General features: G+C 37.2%; 1 protein-coding gene across 1 annotated transcript in view; it reads right to left on the bottom strand.

Moving 5' to 3' along the window:
• gbe1b (glucan (1,4-alpha-), branching enzyme 1b) overlaps positions 1–24,739 on the bottom strand; it is a 96,078-nt gene that overhangs the window by 66,096 nt on the left and 5,243 nt on the right. The window contains exons 2-7 of the mRNA XM_017416439.2: positions 18,007–18,176; positions 12,250–12,365; positions 9,966–10,091; positions 8,836–8,971; positions 4,238–4,328; positions 1,684–1,893 (exon numbers count right to left, since the gene is read on the bottom strand). Of these exons, the coding sequence (XP_017271928.1) occupies positions 1,684–1,893; positions 4,238–4,328; positions 8,836–8,971; positions 9,966–10,091; positions 12,250–12,365; positions 18,007–18,176 (849 nt within the window). The remainder of the gene's footprint in view (positions 1–1,683; positions 1,894–4,237; positions 4,329–8,835; positions 8,972–9,965; positions 10,092–12,249; positions 12,366–18,006; positions 18,177–24,739) is intronic.

Consider the following 24,739-nt stretch of genomic DNA (forward strand, 5'->3'; position numbering starts at 1 on the left):
GCCTGCAACAACAACCAGTAGGTAGTTTTGGTGAATATTAAAGAGATAAAAACAGCCCGCCAGTTGATGGAATTTCATCATTTTTAACACTTTTAAAATTTAGCTTAGATATGAAAATTACCAAGTTTAGCCAGCTTTTAGAATAAATTCATTATTCATAGTGCATTAAAATTCAACACCTGCCAGGGCATGTGTAAAAAAGATAAAAGTCAAAATCATTGGAAACTTAAATTTGCCATTAAAAACCTATTCTAGACATTGGGTTTGTCAGATTGACAGTCAACGGGACTTTGTGGGCATTTTGTTCAGAGAATTAATGTGTCATCTTTGTGATTATATCATGCTTTTGACCTTCAACATATCGCTCTGTATCAGACTGTCTGGGAGAGGATACAGAGTGGGATGTCAGCTCCCATTTGGCCTCATTTATCAACCTGTTTAAATATTGCTCATTTTCGTTTTACATCATGAACCACAGTAGAACCTCACTGCTCATTTATACATCTGATGCAACCAGGGCAAATCTTAAATGTCCTTCATGAGTTGAATGCAATATCTAGCATTAAATTGCTGCTCTTAATCCCAGCTGCAAGAACATAATAGAGTCAAAATTGCAGCAATCAATGGATAGTTCCTTGTATTGTGCTTAAAGGCTCAGAAAAAACTGACTTAATTCTAGTACTATAAAGATGGAGAAAATGGTGAAGGAAGCCTAATATAATGTGTTAGTGTACAATTATAGCAATTTGGTTCACTTGCTTGGTAAATGGCATTTAAAACACTTCATTTTTTACACTAATGTAAAAACAAGCCTTACGAATTTACCTATCTGGCCTTGCATGTGGCTAAATCTGGAAAGTGAAGCTTCTTTATGTAGTAAAATAATTATTTAAAAAGGGACAATGACAAACTATCCTACCTGTCAGTGAGTGAAATTAACAGATGTGAAACTAAAATGTTCATTCCTCAGTGGCAAGAATGAGTAGCTTTCAAGAGGTGTTTGTTCACCTGGTATAAAAATGAATTGTTATTGGATTTTTGTTTAAACCTGCTGGGCTGACAACAATTCTGGACTTCCAACAGGAGGGTTGATAGTTCAATCCCAGCTTCCCCCACCATGTCAACCCCCAGGTCTGTTAAAAATGGACAGCTTGTTTAAATGGGACCTTCCTGGTTAAAAAATAAGAAAAGTTTGTTTTGCTTAAACTACTATATTAGCATTATCCTTTTAACCCTGTTAATGCCACATTTACTTAATTAAAAACCTGGCAACATCCAGAGTGGGGGCCTTAGTCTTAGACACACACATTTACCCAAGTAAGGAAAGGTATTTAACAAAAATTATTAAACAAACATTTATTTGAGTTGAGGTTTCTAATGTATTTCAATACATATTTGATTCAGATAAAGTTTATGGATTTTACTATAAATATGCATATGTTATTTGGGTAGGATGAAGACTCATTTCTATTACTTTTATATTTTTTAATATACATATTCTGACACTTGAATGACAGGCAAAAAGTGACAATTCATGCTTTGATTTTACATTTATTTAAAATAAACCTAACCATTGATTGGCTTTTAAGCAAGCAAATAGATACATTTAAACTAAAGCATGATGCTGTAATAAAAATATGAAGACAAGCTCCAGTACTTACAGTAGAGTCAGGTGAAATTTACCTGGAATAGTTGAAGAGGCGGCTGTCCCACAGAAGGTGCTCCCCTCTGGGTGGTGAGTGGAAGAAGCACGAGTCAGAGCCATCGAAGTGATTAAGGCCGTCCTCTGTGTTTTTGGAGGCATGACTATGAACCACATCCAACAGCACCACAATGCCCATCGAGTGAGCCACATCAATCAGCTGCTTCAGCTCATCTGGAGTACCATAACGACTACATGGACACAAAACAGACATATGGAATAAATGGACAAACACTTGAATTTGCATTGGTTTATCACACCTTAATCCCACTTTAAATCTGCTCCATAACACCTATTTCAATCAAACGTTTTATAAGATAGTTCTTATCATATACTTAATTTTTTTGCATTTGGATTCTATAACCTTCTAGTGGATGCAAACGGTAACAAAACAGTTACTTATGCAGTGTACATCCAAAAGCACAAACTTAAGTACATATTCATTTTCCACACATCTAAAAACAGGTTTTCAAAAGATGTTATTTAACAGATTTTGTGTAATATTGATCCTTTTTGTTTGAACTCCTCATATTATCCAATAACATTCCTTCTGTCCTTCAAGCAATCAATCAGCTTGATTGCAAAACAGGACACATAGGGTTACCTCTCATCCCAGTATTCAACCAATAAGGTTTTGAACTACACTGAGATTAATCAAGGGTGAAATTGCAATATATAGACTGCACTCAGTGGTTTATGCTCCACTCCAAGTAAGGAAGAAGAATCTCTGAAAGAAGATAAATACCCACACTGGTCCATCTTTATCTATGATTCCCCCTACTCTATGGATTAACAGAAAATGTATTTACAGAGAGATTATTGATGGTGTCAGACTGCCTAACCTTGATTTGAGGTGACTGTGTTGAAGTTGCTCGCTCAGTTTGTGACAGCACAAAGTTATAGATAATACACGTAGCAGATAAAATGGTGTGAATGGGGAAACTTGGCAGCAAATACACCTTTAAGTTATAATCCTTCATAGTTCAATCCTGGTTGATTTGTTAAGGCCTGTGGTTACTGAAGCAGGTCATGGATCTCTATAGTGTAGCTGAACAAACTGTGGCTGAGGATTTATCTCACTGCATTCATTTATTTTCTATTTTATTTTACTTTTAGGGAAGAAAAAATGAATGAGACAGACGACAGTGTTGTTCAACGTGGTAATTTCTGAATTAATGCACAAGCATTGTCTGCCAAATGATATGAAATGTGCATATGGATGAGCTTCTGTCCTATGCATGAGTATACAATGCTTTTGGAAGCCCAGTGAATACTAATTGCATTGCTGCAGCTGAAACACTGCAGACAATAAGATTCCTGACTTAATACATTACAGTTTGTAAACAATACAAAACAGGTACAGTTGGTGCAAAGGTTTTAAAAAGTTGCAACACAATGCTTTAAACTGAAAATGCTTTCACAGTTACTTTTATTTGTATTTCAAAAAAGGCAAAGTGGGCTAGCAAAACAGAAATCAAAATAATATTGAATGAAGAAAAGTCAAACTGTAAAATCTATGCGAGGCTGTGAAAGACAGTTTCATGTCACAGGTCAGACTCCACGGCAAGACTGAGCGCAGCAACAAGACATAACAGAGTTATACTGCATCAGCAAGGTCTCTTTTAGACAAAGATTTCAAACCAGACTGGGGTTTCAACATCCTGTTCGGGTTGTTTTGAAGAATCACAAAGAGACAGGCAACGTTGAGGGCCGTAGACGCAGTGGTCGGTCAAGAAAACTTTGTGCGGCAGATGAAAGATGTATCATGCTTACTTCCTTTCAAAATCAGAAGTACAGGTGTGCCATCAGCTCAGGACTAGCAGAAACCTGTGGGACCAAGAAACACTTATCTACTGTCTGGAGAAGTCTGGTCCGAAGTGGTCTTCATGAAAGAATTGAAGCCAAAAGGCAATCCCTTCGATGTGGAAACAAGACAAAGCAACTCAGCTCCACACGAAAATAAAAAAAACTGGAGTGGCAGAAAAATGAGTCGAAATGTGAACTATTTATCTGTAGTACAGGAAAGTTTGTTGAACATCTCTGTGAAGGTTCCTTGCAAGTTTGAGGCTGTATTTCTGCAAATGAATTTGGCATTTGGTCAGAATTAATGGTGTCCTCAATGCTAAAAAATACACTTATCTATCATGTATTATCATGTATTACAATATGTATGTGTGTATTCTAAAGCAGGCAAACAACCTCAAACACACAACAAATATAATTAAATAACCATTTTCAGCATAAAGTGAGATTAGAAGTGATTGTATGACCTGCAGAGACAATCAATGGATTAAGGATTACAATTTGAAGACATTTGACCCTGCCTACATCCAAAGAAAATCTGTGGTTAGTTCTCCTAGATGTTTGTAACCACCCGCCTGCAAAGTTCCTTAAAGACTGTGAACAAAGAGGAACTTATTTGTCTTCTGCTTATTCAATTTGCACTTTCAACTGAGAAAAATAAACTTTTGGATTAAATCTTTATGAAAGCAGTCTTGCTTTACAGCATTAAAGCAGATATTTGAGAACAATTACCTGGAAGCAGCAAAGAAACTTGTGATCTGATATCCGAAGCTTGCATAGTAGGCATGTTCCATAACAGCCATCAGTTGAATACAATTGTAACCTGGATGAGAAGGAGAAAAACAATTTACATTGCTTTTTTTTATTTGCAAGATATTAGAACTAATCTTGTCTAAGTAATGCACTGATAATTTTCAGAGATCAACTGCAGGTAGACCACAAATTGTGCATAATTAACTTTTGGAGTCAACCCCATTCAAAATGGCCACAACAGCTAGGTAACCCGAGCAAACACAAAAAATGGACATAACTCAGTCAATTTTACATATATTGAGCTAAATTTGGTGTGGTAGAGCTAAAAGTGCATCCTCATAATCTCTGAGGGCTGGCACATCTCACAAGATCTTACATCATCACATGATATTATGCATAAGATCATTTACAAGGTTTGACCAAAAAGGCTACAACTCCACCCTTTCTCATCATAAAATTATTTTAATTTGAAACTTTAGTATGAATGGCAGTGTTTATACTGAAATAGTGTTGTTTAATGTATTGGTCCTTTTTTGCCATTAGGAGCATTACATCCCATCTATTTAGTCTCAAACAAGTCATGACTATTGCGCGAAAAGACTTTTTCAGTGCGTTTGGTGTTAAGTTTGTACAGACATCATTTGACAACTTTCAAGCCTCAATCCTATTTGACCTGTGCCAGCCGTGTTGTATTAATGAGCTCCAGGCATTTCCTCTTTGACTCCAGCTTTAGTACCGAAGAACAAGCTGTGGCAAAAGGGAAACACCATCTATTAGAGTTAGGAGGTCATGTACAACATTTCAAAAAGACCTAGAAAAACTGCCTCTATGAATAAGAGAACAACAGGCTTCTAAAGTGCCACTGAGCACTCCAGTGGGAGGCCCCAAGGTTCTTCTCTTGTTGTGTGAAACAGAATTATTTATATATATCTTTTTAGGCTAGAGAGAAACTGAAAAAAAAAAAAAAATTGGGAAAAAAACTTTGCCTCTGAAGAAGTGTGACAAAGCACTGGGGTGAGAGGAAGTTTCTCTTTTTTATATTTATATATGTACACTCTCCTCAGTCAAGAAAATGAAATGGCAGGCAGAGTCAGTCATCACGAGAGACAGTGAATTTAGCCTTCTGGAGAATCCTATTGTGCAAAATCCCTGAGCTCCTGCATGTAGATTCTTTGACAGCACTTATTCTGGCACTTTTCTTTTTGACTAAACAAGATGATACAACCAGGAAAACAGCATTTATCACATGTCTCCTGGTACGCTGTGCCAGTCGGATCCATGCCTTTTAATGAAGTCAGGGCAACTGGGTGTATTTAAATTCAAAAAAAGAGCAAAACAATCTCAGAAACTATAGTTAACATAAACTGCGGTCCCATAATTATGGTTAGTTGAATATAATGATTTGATATTAGGCTGATTTATTATACACATTAGTCATATATCACATTTAATTAGTCGCTTGCGTTATGATGACTCATAAGCGATTGTTTAAAAAATTATCTGAAATTAAATGGAAATCAAATTTTCCAAGAAAAATAAAAGCTCATGCATAAAGAGATGCAGTTTGAGTTGGACGTGAATGGTTTAAAAGTCAATGTGAATTAAACATTTGAATATTTCACTCATCTTTAATGGTTTGTTGTTGTGTGCATGTAATTTGTGAAGTAGTCATTTTCTCATTTTTATTATTGCTATACACACCAAGAGTTACAAATAAGGATAAACCAATCAACTGAATGGTGACTGGAATTATTTGATTTTTAGCTTGAATGGCTCAGCCTCAAAAAATCTAAAATAATTAAAAATACATTTTACGGCCATCAACGAATGCAATATAGTTAATTGCTAACTCGCACTAGCAATAGCATATCTTCGGTGTGCAAGTTTGAACTGAGTGAAAATAAAACCTCAAGTAGCCATTTGTAATATCTGTGAAGTATATGAAGAGAGTCATAGTAAGCACAAGAAGCTACCAAAAGAAAACACTGACTTTCTTCAGAGGTGCGTATGCTGTAGTTTTACTGCTTAGTAACATATGGGCTGGGGATTTCTATTTAAGTACCAGCTGCCACTTAATTAGGTGACAAATTCAAGGCCAGCTTTCTTTGTGAGGTATAAAATTTGCAGGCAGTTTGACAAAAATAAAAGATTTAATTGAAGTGTGCAAAAAAAAAAAGATACACGTTAAGGAGGTATATATGGACTAATGGAGGCAAAATGCTGTAAATATTTTTTTTATTACATTTTATTTGTACAAATATCTCAGTTTAATAACCTGGGGGATCTTACATTGTGCATCTTGGTATTTTTTTGAAGAAAATATATTTTTTTCTTTATGATTTGTTTTTATTATATACAGTCAAAATTTCAAGACAACTAGAATAATAAAAAAAGAAGTATGCTGTTAATAATAATTGTTAAAAATAAATCAAAATCGAACCAGAATTGGAAGGTCAGGGTTTTACAAAGATCAAAAACTGCAACTGACCTATAAAACTGGTATAGGTTGTGTTTATCTCTCAGCCTAGCAGCATGCACAATGAAACCATCACATACTGTGAGAAACCAGGCAGCTATTGTTTGATCAAACAAACACTCCATGTCACTCCTTGACTCATTAGTCTCCACTGGCAGCCTACAGAGTGAGTATCTGCACCTAGCCAGCTCAAGTCCAACATACATGTTCCTTCCAACCCACTGGGCTCCTCTCTGAAACATTTTCTGCTACCACGAACTCAACATACGATGTAATCACAGTCTAGACAGTTTTCATTTGTGGTTCTGTGACACTGGAACCACTAAACACTATCAGAGCAGTCGTCACAAATCTTTTCAGAGAATATCTCTAATATGCAAATATGCACAACCTGCATCTTTTCTAATGCCACTGAAACAGATTTACCAGAATTTAGATGTCAAACAGTGTATCTACAAAAAGTTTCACATGACAGGAACATGCTACAGAGTTGCTGCTTTCCTTTACTTTTCAACAGGGACCGTGTGCCATTGATTAAAGATATTATTAAGTTGTAATTATTTTATTATTGTAAGTAAAATATCTGTTATGCGTGTTTAATACGAGTTGTCATATAAATATTTAAAAAAAGATCTCCAATCTCCAACATGACTCACATTTATGATTACGCCAATATAACTTAATTATCTTTAATTCTTTAAAGCCTGACAGTTATTTGTTTTTTTGCTGAAAAGCAGATGCTAAATTTAGTAAAGACTGTTAGTTTGAATAAAGCACATACAAGAAATCTAAATTTAGGTGTGATGCAAATTACATCAGGGATAATTGGGAATAATAGTATTTAAAATTTCCTGTCTCAGAAATGTCATTTATTTTATTGACGCTGCTACTGCTGAAATAGGACTTTGAAATTGAATTACAAGACTTTTTTATTATTTTTTTTGTATAACTATTGCTGCTCCTTTCTAACACTATTTCAGATAGGGCCTAATACTTCAAAATCACTTTGCTGCACCATCCCAAAGGCTGGCCGCTAGATGGCTACAAAGTGTTTCCAACAGAATCTTTGGTGTGTGTATCAACAGGAATTAATGGCCATGTCAGACCGGGAGAGGTTTGTGGCAAACTCACAGTCATACCCAGTTATCCTGATACCATTCAATTAAAATGAAATATCTAAACTGTGACCCTGATTCAATACTTGAAATTGAATTGGGACAATTCTAACTCCTGCAGTAAATGTGACTTCATTGATATCAAGATGTTATATTTTTCATCACCTAAAGTGTGCTTATTCTAACTTCTGTATAAAATAAAAAAAATAGCTGCAACTAGTTTTCTTGGAGTTTAACAAAAAGAAGAAACTAGGTAAAAGACGGCAGGTAATTAAATATAATTTGGCATAAACTATCATTTTATTAAAAGTAACAATGTGTCATGATGAAAACATAGAAGTAGCTCTAAACATCAGCTTGTATAATGTTGGTTGTTGAGTGAGGAACAATGTAAAAAAGAAAAAAAAAACAGACTTTTTCCCCTACTGTTGCCTGTCTGAGTTGTAATGGAAACAAGTTGTCAGTTTTGCTGTTTGCTGACTTTAGTTGTGGAGGTCCTTTTATAAAACACTGCCCAGTGGTCAGCACTTTCCTTGGGTCAATACACAACACTGTTGACTTGCTAATGCAGTTTTTATATATATTTTACAAACAGAGGGCATTTGACAGGTCTGCCACAGCTCCTGGATGAACAGTGGCACTCACTGCAGCCTGGCATTCACTTATGTTATGAACCAATGTTGACAGAGAAACTGGTAGGTGGTTTTTAAAAAAAGCTTTTGTTCGTTTTGTTTTTTTTAAAAAGGAAACTAGTTGGACGCCTCAACTCCTGTTCTGCAGCCAGAAAGCTTGCTCAGAACTGTGTATAAGGTATATGATCACCTTGATGCGACACTTACTCTCTGGCAGGAGAAGATGTAAAATTTCTTTATACCGGGATAACAAAAGTAATATGAAAAGTATTAAAATAAAATGGCAAATAAAGTGCTAGGGAGGTCAAAAGGAAGGAAACTAATCTTGTGGAGGTGAAGTTTCCCAAATCTTACCCAAGTCTTTAATTCGAGGAAGGACATTGTATGTGAAGTTTGTGTATGAGGCAATCTTTGGCTCTGGTGAAGCAATGCCCACGTGAGCCTCGTAAATCCTCAGGCTTGAGGGTTTCTTGGGCCGAGGGTGGATGTGCTGGAGAGAAAACCAAAGGTAGACAGAAAATCAAGGCAGAGTGTGACCCAGAAGCTTAAAAACATTGACAAATAAAGCACATTTTCTGATAAAGTATGGGGACTGAATCACTCCATGCACATGTTGGTCATTAGGATATCTAAAGTTCCCTTTTTCTGGGTCACATGACGGGCGAGGGATTTGTTTTCATAAAAAGGAAATTTCCTGATGATTACCCACAAGTGCTTGAACCCTCTAGTTGAAAAACACGACTGAGGCACTTTTAAATAAAACAAACATGCAGCTAGTAAGAGGGCCTCTAATTAAAACGGTGCCGAATAAGGAACGATAAGGAAAGCAAGGTGGACGCTAATGGCCTCTTAGTGTTTTCCCTGTTCACTCTTGAGCTAAGGACATCAAGTAGCATCGAGACACATTCAGACCCTCTCAAATCAGTAGCATCCAGGATCCTCTTTAAGATTAAAGCAACAGCTTCAGATACGGCATGTGAGACTAATTTAAAAAATGAAGTAGTCTGTTAATTGCTGCAGGAGGAAAAGTTACGGTAGAGGAAATTTTTCACTTACGATAGGTTAAAAGATGAGACTGTGTAAACTCAACATAAAATACTAAATTCCAAAACATTAAATTATAAAAGTTGTGACAAGGTTCTCTTAATACTACTGACATGAAAAATAAACCATTAACTTGAAAATTAGATTTTGATTGAACCTTAAAGTGTAGTTTTCTGGTAATAAACAATTATTATGTAGTAGCTGAAAGTCATCCTTAACACATACTCCAAGATCTTATTTTAAAACTCTGGCATTAAAGGCAGCAGGTGATATTCATTCCTTCAAGGAATGTTTGGTCTTTAAATTACATTTGCGTAAGAAAAAAAATCATTCCTGTTAACATAAAAATAGTACCTAAACATGAACGTATAAAACAGTAAAAAAAAACAAAAACTTTTTTTTATAAAACATTTAAAAACATCCACTAAATTCCATCTTACAAGGTAAGGCTGAGGGGGATCCCAGTGAACCCAGTCATAGATGACCGATTTCTCCTCCCTGGTCACATATTTTGCCCAAGGCGAGATCCGGTAAAAGCGCTCGCCCTCCTTGGTGTGAACTACCACCTGGAGAAATAAGATAAATGAGCATTATGTTTTTGAAAGAACACTTAAAGAGTGAAAGAAATGACTGTATTAAGACAAAACATATGGTGAGAAGAAGAAGAAAGTCACATATCTTGTAAGACAAAGGATAACAAGCGGCAAATAAAAACCCAAATCAAAGAGATAAAATCTTGCAACTAAAGAAGGCTAAAAGATCAAGAGTGAAAACTTAAAATGCCCAAAAGATCAAGAATTCAATAATAATCCAAGTCTTCATATGATCCTCTGCGACGCCTCCATGTTTTCCCTCTGGATGTTTGCAATTTTACAGTCAGCATTTATTTACGCCTTCCAGCCATGAAATGCTTACATCGTAAAACTGTGCCGTTACTCCCCATCCATTACAGAGAGAGATGGTGAAGATTGTTCAACCAATAAACCAAACATTTTTAAAAAATCTTTCATCATAAAAAGCATCTCCCTTCTAGACAGCAACTTCCTGCTCTCGAATGCAAAACTCTAAAATTAATGCTTCAGTATCTTCCTCAGACAGCGCTGAACACACTAAAAGCTACAGTATTGAACCGGAACACTTGTTTGGGTGAACCTGAATCCAGAGGTGATTATGTTGCATTGTATTTTCCGAAGGGTGCAACTCTTATAGGTTTTAGCACAGCAATTCACTGGCATCTCCTTAGAAGGGGTCTGAGCCAGGGAGCAATTTAGAAAAAAATAGGACATCTAAATCATTATTCTTTGAGTTTCATCCATTTTGTCTGCAATTCAGCTTTGGAAGGGGGTAAAATAAACATACTGAAATTTGACAAGTGACTTTGCCTTCATTGTCAAATGAGAAAAAAAGAAAAGCAGTGTGGGAGTTGGAAAAGCCCACCAAGAAATCAATGTATTACCCACAGTATGTGTTCACCCCATTTTGTCCCCTGCAGTAACAGGCATTAGAACTCAAGTAAATCTGGCTGCTGTTGTGAAGTAATGACCGTTCCAATGCCACCTGCCTGTGAGCCAGTAGCCAGACTCCCCTCTGGGGTTTTTTCATTATGGGCAGCCCACCTAGGGGTTAGCTGCCTGGTTCCCTGTATGACATGCTTCATAGTTTATAGGATTAGGAAAAGATAGTTGGATAAATGGGCTGGCATAAAGCCCGTCAGAGCACTAGTCCTTCAGACAAATTGGCCAACATTAGAGACATTAAAGAAAACGTTGACTGCTGAGAAGGCTGAAGGGGTGCCTGAACAGGAAAAACAACTCCAAGATGGACAATGTGCAAAAAATAAGGTGCGAATGAAAAATATTTATTTTATCACTTTTAGAACATTTCCGTTTACTTTTCTTCAGTCTTCTATACTTAAAGTATTAAAAGTTTGTAGTAGCTGAACACTGCTTGTTTATGGAGAAAAATTAGGCCCTGAACAAAGGGGCTGGGAGGGCAAACTGCTCTCCATGAGAGTGACTGGAGCTAGGCTTCTGCATCCACGAGGGAGAGCTGTGGAACTAATTCAAAAGTGGAGCTCACAGCAAGACAGCCATTGAGAGGCAGCAGGGATGCACAAGGAAAGGCCAGGTGCCAGCGTTTCCATCTGCTTCTTATCGTCCTTAGCCTGACCTCTGCAGACAATGGGTGTTGGGCAGCCTGTCCAGGGCGAAGGAGTGTGCCAACGGTGACCCATTCCCAAGGAGAGTGTTGTTGCAGTGCCATCCTCTTCATGCCTGGCATTGCAATTCTGGGTTATTTCTCATCCATGCTGAGACAATGGGTAAGTGGGAGGTGCATCTTTTGTATTTAACCCTGAGGAATTTTTTTACTGGAGCTTAAAACCAATCATGTCCACCAACTGTGGGTTGGTGTAGCAGACAAACACAACACACAGCCCTGAGGGATACCTGCCACAGATGGGAGCCGAAAACAAAGCCATCAGTTGGGCTCTTCGCATGCATCTACTCTCTACTGTGCAGTCTGTGTACATAAAACAATCTCACTTCTGCACTGTGATTATGACATGTCGCTGATGGCAACACACTAGGTTACACTTGGTTCATAAGACAACACACATGCCATGTAATCTCACTGAACTTGATGGCGACAACTGTCAACATCGCCACGGCCAGATGACGCCCGGTGAGGATGTGAAAATAAGCACGGAGACGTTTTGTTGTCTACCTTGAGTTTGGTGTTATGATCCACAGCTGGAGAGTTGTCATGCTTGGGTGGAAGAATCAGCTCCCATTTGCCAAATTCTTTCTTGGTGTAAGGGTGGGAGAATTTGTCCCAGCCATCTGACAGTAAACAAACAGAATGGAAATATTTTAGTTGCTTTACAGATCTGAAACTTTTTTTTTTTTTTTTAAAAATCAGTGGCATCTTCATCAAAGAAAGACATTCAACTTCTTAAAAAGATTAGAGACAAATAACATTGAGTCTTGTAATCACTGTTTTTTGTGGGGTGGTTTAATAGTTATGCAAATATTGCATTTTTGTCGCTTGTCCACTTTCAAACATAGAAATTTTCAAGTAAAACACCGCAAAAAAAAAAACAAGTAGAAACTGCATTTTGACTTTGCTGAAAAAATACAAACAAAAGCTAAAAATTTGTAAAACCAGCTAAAACCAGTAACCTCAAAGCTAAAATTACCAGAACAGGCAAAACAGCAGATAAAAGCTAAAATTAGTAAAACTAAAGTGGCTAAAAGCTAGAAAATCAGCCAGAAGGGAGCACAAGAAAATGTATCTCTCATGTCGGTCCCAAGCCCAGGTAAATGGTGAGGGTTATGTCAGGAAGGGCATTTGGAGTAAAAAAAACACTTTTGTCAAAACAAAGATGCAAATTCATCCAAGGGACACCATACCAGATCAGTCGAGGCCCGAGTTAACGGCGACCGCCCCCGGCAAAAATTGTGCTACTGTTAGTTGAAGACCGCGAGGAGGGAAACGTGCCAGGAGACAGGGAGAGGAGGAAAGTCAAGAGTGTAGAACTGAGGGTAGCAACTCTAAATGTAGGGACAATGACAGGCAAAGGTAGAGAGCTGGCTGACGCGATGCAGAGGAGGAAGGTGGATGTATTATGTGTGATGGTTTGGACATGTGCAGAGGAGGAACAGTGGGTATATTGGTAGAAGGATGTCTGAGATGCAGCTGCCAGAAAAAAAAGACAAAGAGGAAGGTCAAAGAGGAGACATGGATGCAACTGGAGAGGACATAGAGGTAGTTGGAGTGAGGACAGAGGACACAGAAGACAGAGTTAAACGGAGGAGGATGACTGTGGCGACTCCAGATAAAGGAAGACGGGGGGAAAAAAAGAAGTGGCTAAAAGCTAAAAATAAAGAAAGTATGTTGAAGTAGATTTCAGAAAGCACAAAGTTCTTCTGGGATTTGAAAGGTTTTCATTTATTTCAATGAAAAAAAAATTAATTAGGATTAATTAGGATTGATTCCAAAAGTTAAATTAGTTGCAGATGTAAATCCAAAGATTACTTTCAGTAAGTTTTATTAAAATATGTACAGTTCATGAAGTATTTTGGAAACAGAGAAAAGAACACAAAAACATTGTCTACCTTTGCCTTTCGATGGCAGGTAATAATTTGATTCCTCCTTGTGACCAAAATGTTTCCACTTTTCTTTGTCCTGTCATCACTGTGATTTTTCTACTATTTCGCTTTGTGGTGACACCACCAGTACTTTGACTTCCACAAACTGTCTCCACACATCCTCCGCAAAAATCTATTACATAATTCCTTCTCATTGTGTTTGTTCTCGTGTTATGTGACAATTGTGACTAAGAGTAAAGCAGAATCCCCCCATTATACAAAGGCAAAATTGATAACACTGCTCTCTGAGTTTCAAATGTGACAAAGTGGCGCCACATTTGTAATCTGCTGATATCACACTCCCAACAGTCACTGACTGACAACACAAAAAACATTTATTATAAAGTGACCACTGCGGCCTGACTACTTACAATGTTGTTTTCATTTCATAATGTCTTTCTGCTCACTATTCATGAGCAGAGACGACACCAGCGATAAAAAAATGAAACACAGGAGATGTTCTAGAAGTAACTGGATGCAACCCCAGCATTTTTCACAGACAGTTCAAGTATTTATTTATTTTTTTTGCAATTTATTTATCTTCTTTTGCTTAAACTTCTCTGAAAAACAGTGCATTATGCATCCCAACCTGCACCATATTCATGACTAGGGCTGCTGGGCTGTTTCCACATTTGCTATGAAATTGAAATCAAATAATATGACTGAGCCGTGTCAAAATGTAATCTCTCACAGAATTGAATGTTGGAATTGAGCTGCTGCCCAAGGTCCTGGGAAGATAATTAAAAAGGAAAAGGAAGTGGAAAGAATGTGAAGAGAGTGGACGGCAGAAACAGAACTAACTAGCACAAAAACGGACAAAAACCTAACTGACGCGTTTCAGTTTTGCACACAGTATCAATCAAATAGTACTGCTTTTTTCACTAATACTCATACTACGACTTTACTGTTGCATAGAGATATGAATTCTATGGTGCTACAGCTTTCTGCATAGAACTTTTGTTTCCCCAAGGGGCAACAAACTTGTGAAGTTTGTCCTTGACAAGTTAGTTTTCCATCTGAATCATTTACTCTTTTTGGACCCCCGGGTTTTAATCCTAAATTCTTTGTTATTGTTATAGTTCCTTCTCTCTTCTTCTCTAGCAAACCATTATCACATGCAACTAGTTGATGAAAAATGAAATGTTGCCAGTGCAGCAGCACGGGAATGTCATCACCAACACATTTAAAAATCTGGTACGCTCTGAAATACTGAGAAATTTATTAGCCACCTCTGGGTTTAATCTGCATTTTCATGAGCTAGTTTGAAAAAAGGTTTATGTTTTGTAGACAGGCCTGTTTTAATAGTGCTGTTCATATTGCTTTACTGTGGCAGCATTTAGTGCATGCATGTGTGCAATGACTTGTATGAACAAAGATTGTTACAAATGCAATCAAAGTACCCAAGAAAGATAAACAAAGGTTGTTAAGTTTGATTTAAAAGGGTGACTTAGAGTCACAGGGTGGCAGAGTTAAGATGCAGGGGCTATCAAGACAGCAGGACAACACAATTTTTTCTTTTTTTTGCTTCTTCTTTACACATTAATTTACATAAAAAATGTGTTAAAGTAATGTAAGTAAGCGATTGTATGATTCAGTATTTAGGGATGTAAGAAAATAAAAACCAGCCCTCCTTCCACTTGTCTGTTGCATTCCTCTGCCTTGCTCTGGTAAGAAAACCTGGTTTTCTGCTCAGGAAGTAAACTCACCAGTCACTTTATTAGGTACACCTGTTCAATTGCTTGTAAACACAAATAGCTAATCAGCCAATCAGCAACTGAATGCATATAAGCATCTAGATGTGGTGAAGTTCAAATTGAGCACTAAAATGGGGAAGAAAGGAGATTTAAGTGACTTTAAACATGGCATGGTTGTTGGTATCAGACAGCTGGTCTTCATAGTTCAGAAACTGCTGATCTACTGATCTATTCTGACGCACAACCATCTCCAGGGTTTACAGAGAATGGTCTGAAAAAGAGAAAATATTCAGTGAGTGGCAGTTTTGTGAATGAAAATGTTTTGTTGATGTCAGAAGACAGAGGAGAATGAGTCGACTGGTTTGACATGACAGAAAGGCAACAGTAGCTCAAATAACCTCTCATTACAACCAAGGTTTGCAGAATACCATCTCTGAACGCACAACACGTCCAACCTTGAAGCAGATGGGCTACAGCAGCGGGAGACCACACCGGGTGTCTCTCCTGTCAGCTAAGAACAGGAAGCTGAGTCTACAGTTTGCACAGATCACCAAAATTGGGCAATAAGAGATTGGGGAAATATTGCCTGTTTTGATGAGTCTTGGTTCACTGGACTCAACAGTCACCAGATCTCAATCCAATTGAGCACTTGGATGTGGTGAAACAGGACATTCACATCATGGATGCAAAACTAACAAATTTGCAGACATTATGTGGTGCTATCATGTCAATATGGACCAAGATCTCTGAGGAATGTTTCCAACACCTCTGTGACTTTATACCACAAAGAATTAAGGCACTTCTGAAAGCAAAAGGAGGTCCAATCTGGTAGAAGTAAGGTGTAACTAATAAAGTGAAGAGTGTGTGTACGTTCCTTTTCTTTCTAAGCAGGGGAAAAAAAACTATGCCTAACTTGTGAGGGTTTTACTGTGTTATATTGAAACTTATTAGAAAGTTTTTACTCAAACTGCAAACACGACTAAATGTCATCAACTAGAATGATTTATTTTGCAGTTCTCTTCATCTCGCTTAACAGAATGTTATCTGTATGTATTCATTTAACGTCAGCTTAGTATTAAAAGACTCCAGTTGTTTTCCTGCTCCCAGTTTTCTCTGGATGTTTCAACATAAGTGGCTCCACTTTGTGTTGACAGTACAGTTGGACAACTCGTCATGTGTTTTTTCTTGTAACACATGCAGAACTGTTCAGCACGCCAAAGGTTCTGGATGTTTTTCTTTGTGACCATGACCAGAGCCATCAAACTTTGGAGAAGCAATGTGGTGACACATCAAACAGTTCTGAAGCCTCGACGACTCAATGTCAGAATACTGCAGCTTGCAAGCTGTCACAGTCATGTGGAAAAATACAGAACCTTGGTGGGTTGGTACATGCAGCCATCTGCCTACACTGAGCGGTTCCAGATTATACTTTCGTCCTGTGGGACAAAAGTGTAATCTGGCCTTGCAGGAAAAATAAACTTCCAGCAAAAAGGAGCAGCAAAATCACACGAAGGACTCAATGAGCTTTTGTTCCAATTAAACTAGCAGAACATTAGACATTATTTAAAAATGTCAAATATTCAATGACCACTGTCACCAGTCTGGATGTCTGAACTGCCAATTTGTGCCACTCTGCAATCACAAAAAGCTCAGTATTTTTTCCACATTCTGCATATAAAAAAAATATATAAAAGCTTAATTTTAAAAAGTGTCAGTGTTTGACGATATATATATATATATATATATATATATATATATATATATATATATTATATAACCTAGTAGCCTTTTGACAGGATGGTCCGTATTCAGTTTTGTTAATGATTTTTTTCCCCTTTTTTCTGAAAGGAATTACTACCACCAACAACAAAAATAACATCCAAAAGTCCACCGACTTAAAATTACTTTCAGTGTCTGGACCTGAGGGAACAGAGATTTCAGTGAAAACATACAGGCTGCACTCTTTCAACAGCCTTTCAAGCAATGATGATGAAATAACAAGCTACTAAAATATTAACAAATACTCCCACATTTGAAAGATCCAGTGTAATCAATATCTTCCACATCCCAGTTGGATTTAAAAAATAAATAAATAAAAATAAAAATAAATTTAAAAAATGGTACACTTGTAACAAGATATGCTGATATTTTTCTCAATTTTTGGCCTTTTGACTTTAAGAGTTTCAATTTTCTTTTAAAATGTTCCATATTGATATAAGACTCTTTGTCTGCGATGAAATCTTTTTCTAATTGATCCAAATGCAACTTAACCTTTTGACATTGTATTCATTATTGAGTGTACTGATTTATTTTTGCGTCTGATTTCCGAAACTTCAATGAGCCCAGGACAGCTGTGAAGATAAATGAAGTTTCCTAACACACAAATAAAAGAAGTGGTTACAAAAGGAATAGCAGCAGTGGACTTACAGCTGCAACTCATTTTTAATTACACATTTTTATATCAAGGCTGGACCCGTTTTGTAAGAACTGCTGCATCTCTTGAAACACTAATCTAAAAATGCAGATTATACAGTAATTAGCAGCAATAAATCTCAGTAAATCCTAAATCAAGAACCTGGATTTTACACATGCACATTGCACTGGTGTTAGGGATACACAAATCCCCTCAAGCTACTTACTGAAGTCACCCGTAAGGAAGAGGGCCTCAGCAGCTGGAGCCCACTCCTTAAAAAACAAGCTGTTGTCGGAGTGTCGCTGCACACCGAAGGTCCGGTAACTGCGTGTGAAATTGTCAAAACCTCCCTCTGCCTCCTCCAGCAGGAAAAGCTGCTTCTTCAGCAGCTCATACCTTTGAAACAAACAGAAGAAAAAAAATAAAAGATTAATTAAAAATTGAGCAGCGGCATGGCAGCGCTTCACAGTAAGAAGGTCACAGGTTCGCCTTTCAGCTGGGGGCTTTCTTGTGTAGAGTTTGCTTGTTCTCTCTTCTGCTCTCTCTCAGAATGGGAATGGTTGTTTGTCCGTTTCTTTGTAACCCTGGGATGGACTTGCAACCTGTCCAAGGTGTCCCCTGCCACTCGCTCAGTGACTGCTGGAGACAGGCGCCAACTGCCCTGTGACCTGGAAAGGAAAAAGCGGCTAAAAGAAAATGGATGGATAAAAACTTTAAAATTAGATACCGTTTTAAAGATATATTACCTTTTTTAATTATTGTACACTGTTCATTAGTAAGAGTCCACTCCTTGTGCACAAAGCTGTCTCTTCTACTTGTGGAGATTTAGCTGTTTAGGAACGGGCAAGGATTTTTAAACTGTCGAAGTGTAGTTAAAACGGATAAACTCAATGAATTAATGTGACCATCAGGACCACCTACCGCAAACATGAGTGAAAAAGGTTTTACTTTAGTTTATCAAACATTTTTTGACCTTTATCTAAAATATTCCAGCACACCTTATTTATTCTGTGCCATTATCATCTTTTGAAGGTCCTCCTCAAGATGAAAACGTGCCTCAAGAATATGTGACTACAGGCATTTCCTAAAAGATAAACGTCTGTCTGTTACCTTGAACTGCAAAAGACAGACCAACTACATAACAATTTATCTCAATTTAGCTCCTGCAGCCAAACTGGTGTCCATATCAAATTCCCCAGGTACAGAGAGCCTCTCCCAGCCAGCAGAGCTAAGTGCACTCTCTCCCCTATAGCCCTGAACCAAAGCTCACACTTGCCTATGAACGCCCCGGGGTTAGTGACAATGGGCCGAAGAAACGGCACGATTTCTCAGCAGCTGCTCCCTGCACTGAGCATGTTGGATACAGACAGTGGTTGCCAAATGGAAACCTTTAAAGTCCAACCAACGCTGCCACATGCATCCTTTCCCACTTTGTCACCATGTCAAAAATAAGCTGAAAGGAAGGACAAAGGGAGCTTTCACATCAGGGCAGAATTCCAATGCAACAGTGTTTAGACCCATAAAAATCATGTCTATGATTATAAATGAGTTCCAGTCAGTTGAACTGCATAGACAGAGAGCCAGAATGCAGTTTGGTATGGATGCAGTGTGATCCACTGATGTCTCAGATCTGTTTCTGCTTTAGATTAAAGCAAGAAGATGGGGTCAGATCACACAATCATGAATGCATAAACTGTGAGTGTTATGGGAGAATTCAAAAATTCATTTATCCTTACCTTCTTCTTGGCACTTGTATTATATTTCTAAAGGTTTCTGACTATTTCACTTGGGTACAAATTAAGCAGTTTACTCTGATAGCAACCACTGGGCTGTGAATGGTATTCACAGGCAGCATTTGGCCATACAACACACAGTGCATAACGCTGCAGAGAGCAAAGCCTTATACCCTCACATCACATATGGCCATTTTTTTCTCTTCAAGTCTGGCTCTGAATTTCTAATGCGAACAAGTTGGTATTAAAATTTCAGCACTGAAGTTCAACTGTATTTTACCCCATGCTTTCACATAAAACCATATGGGGGCTTTTAAAATGTGCTGACATTTTACGTTCGCATACAGTTCTTGAAACTTCATGATGCACGACAGAGCTGAAAGAGAAGTGTCATGCTATTTTCACAGTATGGTTTGATTCAAACGCATAACATAGACTTTACTCTTTTTTTGTAACTTCTCATCAATGCTTATGCAACTCTATACAACCAGTAAAGTTGGAATTTACAGCATTTTATTTTATTATTAAACTATTACATTAACTAGTAGTATGTTCTAGAATTCTACAAACCATCCACTAGAACAGTGACATCCAACTGCTTCAGTTAATATGACATATTAGTTGTGTGATAAAAACAATCAGGTGGTGGAAGAGGAGCAATGCTAGCCATGTGGAGGTTGTTTTTATGTATACATTTTAAGTGGGCTGTATTGATCTGCATTCCTAAACAGCTGGGGGCAGTAATATACAATAGAGTTGTTTGTAAACCACCTATAAACAACACCAGAAGAAGAAGATAACAACATGTGGAGGTATTTCAAAGTGACCAATAATGACAAAAGTAAAGTGAATTGCAAATCATGCTTAGCAAAAGAGAAAGAAAAGTCCTTTCATCATAATCATTTTAATAAAAGAGCTGAAAACCCAACATACAGTGACCTCAAAGAGTTTGCTAATAGTAGTGGGAAACAGCTACAGTTTCTCACTGAGCAGAAGAGCGGCCTGGGAATATACGGATATGAGCACAAGCTTCCTTACAATCTTATTCACCAAAAGGCACTTTTGGAAAAGACTTGCTGTCCCGGCTCTGTTTGAGGAGTTAACATGAAGGTAAGCTCCTCTGATTTTCAACGCATTTTTAAAGTGATTGTAGGAAGTGTAAAGGTATTTATAGTAGTACTTGTATCTGTATTTGGTATTGGCAAGTACTCAACTGTAAGTACCTGCGCTCGGTTTGAAAAGAATGTAGTATCACTAATTGAAACTCTTTGAAAAAAACAGCAAAAACGATTAAAATTCTTTGAAGTTGTTTGGATTGAGAATCTGTCCATTAAATCCACAAGCAAACGTCAAGCAATATGAATAAGTGGGACAACAAATGACAAATAAATGATTTGGCTCATTGAAAACCAGCAAACAGCAACCCCTCCAAGACTTTGATTGGCCTGAAATTGGTCTTGGGCAATTCCTTGTCAGTTCATTCATTTTTTCTTTAAATCGCCTTGACACAAATTTTCCCTCGTTTTCTTTTTCTGTTAAAAAGTGAATCATATGACAAATGAATAAAGCTATAAGGAAATTATTTATCAAGTCACACAGTATGAAAGAGATTCAAATGTTTTGGTCTAATTTATTGAGCAAATTGAAAGATTCACAGAAGCTCCCAAGAAATGCTAAGCTTTATCTGTTATTCTGCCTTTGGAAACAATATCGCACTTCAGCCTTAAAAAAAAGAAACTTACCTTTCATATGAGCTTAAATGCTACTTTGCATGTTTCCCAAAATTAAGGCCCATGACAAATGGGCCATGACAAATACAGTGTGATTTTTGCTAAGAGTAGAATATGTCAAAAAAAGGTCTAAGAACAAACTCAGAGAGCCACTGGGTGTTGCACTGAAGCAGCTGAATCTCAACCCAAACCTGAGAAGTGAGCACTTCACACTGTTCATACAGAGCTCCATCTCAGGAAAACAGAACAAGATTAACTCTAATCTTCTCTCTTACTTCATAAGGAGGATTTTAAGTCTTTGTTTGTGGTTTATTTAGTGGGGAAAAAAAGTTAAAGGTTTGCCAACTCCAGACTACCAAGAAGGGTCATTCAGAATTTAGAGACATGCAGAATTTGCTGCCAAAACACAGAGCGGTGGGTCTCAGGTTCCAACATGCAAGAAGAAGAGTGAAGTCTCTGGTAACAACATCTGTTTACTGTTACGTCTTCACAGAGTGGTTCGATGACGCACTAACATTAAAAATTTAGAGACTTTTTGAAAATAGTTTTGTGGATAAAATAGTAGCTTATTAAGGGATGGATTTCACAGAAATCCATTTCATTTGTCATCTTTCAAATGAACACGGGTTGTATCGCACAAAGAAAAACAAAAGAGGGAGAAGGGTGTAAGATTTGGAGAAATGTACATTTTATTCTGATTTTTGATAACTTTATTATATAAATATTTAAATTGGTGCATAATAAATGTCATATTGTTCAATGTACATTTTTATCATAAGGTATTAAATCACTTGCAACATAAAAAAGTTTTTAGGAAATAACTGGGTATTTTTCATGCTAATATTACTTATTTTTAAATCGCCCGTCGATGAAGGTGAAGTGGCAAAAATGTTTGTCCGTGTCTGTGTGTGTGCATTTATTTATCTGTACGGTTAGCAAAATATCTCATAAACCACTAGATGATTTTAATGAAACTCTCAGAAAGCAAACGTTTCACATCTATTATTAATGTGATTAACGTTTGGACGTAATTTCATTTAAAATGGCCGCCACAACTAAGCAACATTAGCAAACACTAAAACAGTCGTACCTCTGTCAATTTTAAAGATATTATACTCAAATTTAGTGTGGTAGTAGGTGGGAAACATCCCCAATAACTACTTCAAGCAATTCACATTTTGCTTAAAATATTGACAAAAAGTTTTGACCTCAACCCTATCTGTCTGTTCAAACATATCTTATGAACCAATGAACGTAATCACTATCTATACATCTACAAATCACTAAAATTTGAAGTCTTTGCCCACCACAGTTAAGTGACATTAGATGACACATAAATGGCTGTACCTTGGTCAGTTTTACAGATACTGAGCTAAATTTTGTTGCAGTAGCAGCTGATAGTCAACCCCACGATATATGCTGAGTGCGAACACATCTCCCAAGATCTCACAATATTGAACGCGATATCACATAAAGGCATTTACAAGGTTTGACCAAAATGATTGTAACTTATAAAACTGTCATGAAAGGCAGCGAGTGATATGTATTCGTTTGAGGGATGCTTGACCTCTAATTTAACTTTGTTTTCCTGCTTTCATCTGTTATCAACATTTTTCCTTTGCAAAATGTCCTCAGAGCCACAGAAAAAAAGAGGCAATAAATATGAGCCAAATAGCAGCCAGTCAAAATGATCTGAAGCCAAAGAGTCAAGCTCTTACCATTCCTGGCACTAGTAATGGAAGACAAGTACTGTCCTATTTGTGGCAGGAGGATCCTTCTTTGACTTGGCTCTCGGGAGATTTTGTCTCACTTACACTGCATGAAGAAAACTGGCCCGTGAAGGCTTTGTACAAGATCTGGTTCAAAGTGGCAGCTGCCACTTCTTCAAGTAAATGTGGGACAAAAGCTTATTTCCCAACTGAGAACATTAACTAACTTCAAAGAGCTTCGAATCAAATAAATAAGACAAGGGTTTGTGTGACATGTGTAAGTGGAACATTAGGTGCTTTTAGAAGAATAGGTTATTTTTGTTCTTAAAAATAAAGAAAGAAAAAACACCTTAAAAGCACAACGCAGCAGAATCTTTGACAGCAAAAAAGAAAGAAAAAAAAATAAAGTGGTGCTTTGAGCTAAATGCCTACTTAATGATGGTAATATGCAATTCAGATATTCAGTTATAATCTTGACCATGCTCAGCATTTTAATCTAATAAATTAACTGAAACACAAAATTCTGTAATTGAAGATAAGGAAGATTTCACAGATCTGCTCACTATGGCCATCATCAAGTAGAAATGCTAAATGTGGTTAATTAATGTATGAAGTACTCTAATTTTAAACTACTTCTGGTAAAAAATTAAATTAAATTAAAACTAACAAATGGTGAGACCACTTTAGTCTCATTTGAAAATATTTGACTTAACAAATATGACAGGGAAATAAAAAGAAATAACCAAATGAAGTAATTTTATTTAACTTTTTTTAAATGGCCCGTCACTTCTTCAGTTCATCATTCATATCTGAGACAGAGAGGCTGATCATTCATGGTCAGAAAAAAAAAAATACTTCTTTTAAACTGAGGAAGCTTACACAATTACTTCCAATTTGGCATCTGGTGAATTATATGTTTCCAGAAAAGTTGGAAAACTATATAAAAAAGGGTCATTAAAAACAAGAAGCAATAACTAAACAAATTTGAAAATAATTTAAACTGCCTTTCATGCCAGACTACGATCATCTAATGCTGAGAAATGAGTTATGAGTTACAGCTGTTTTGGTCAAACTTTATAAAGGTCATGGCCAATCTTATGCATTACTGCAAGATCACTGTAGATGTACTTGCACTTGGGGTATGTGTTGGAGATAAAACTTAGCTACTACCACACCAAATTTCAGCTCAATATCTGTAATCCTGGCTGAGGTATTGTCATTTTTATGTTTGCTACAGTTGCTTAGCTGCGACAGCCATCTTGGATCAGGCTGACTCCAAAAGTTATTTGTAGATGTGCATCTAGTAATCACTTTCTGAGAGTTTTATTAAATTCTGCCCAGTGGTTTGTGGGATATTTTGATAATGATACAGACAACACACACAAACACAGGAAAGGGCAAAAGATATTATCACTTTTTTACTTGTAGAGGTGGGCAGTCATTAGGATTATAGTTGAAGTAGTTAGGGTGTGATTTTACTCAACTCATTGAAACAGACTCCTTGGAGTCAATGACCTCTATAACACATTCATACACTCACTGTTAGAATGTGTGGAAATCTAAATATAGAGCCGGTGATCAGGTCTGTTGTGTTGTGATGCATGTGATTGATGTTGACAGCTGAAGCACAGTGCTGTCAGGTCCATCTGAACCACATATAGAAGCACATGAGAAAGATTTTTCAGCTCTTGATCGGAGCCTGGCTTTCAGAAGCTCACATACGGGCCGGCAGAGAGGTGAATTTCAAACTGCGTCCTCGCTGACTGAGTGCAAGAAAAAAAAAAGCT

Source organism: Kryptolebias marmoratus, linkage group LG2 (genome assembly GCF_001649575.2).
Source record: "Kryptolebias marmoratus isolate JLee-2015 linkage group LG2, ASM164957v2, whole genome shotgun sequence".
NCBI lineage: Eukaryota > Metazoa > Chordata > Actinopteri > Cyprinodontiformes > Rivulidae > Kryptolebias > Kryptolebias marmoratus.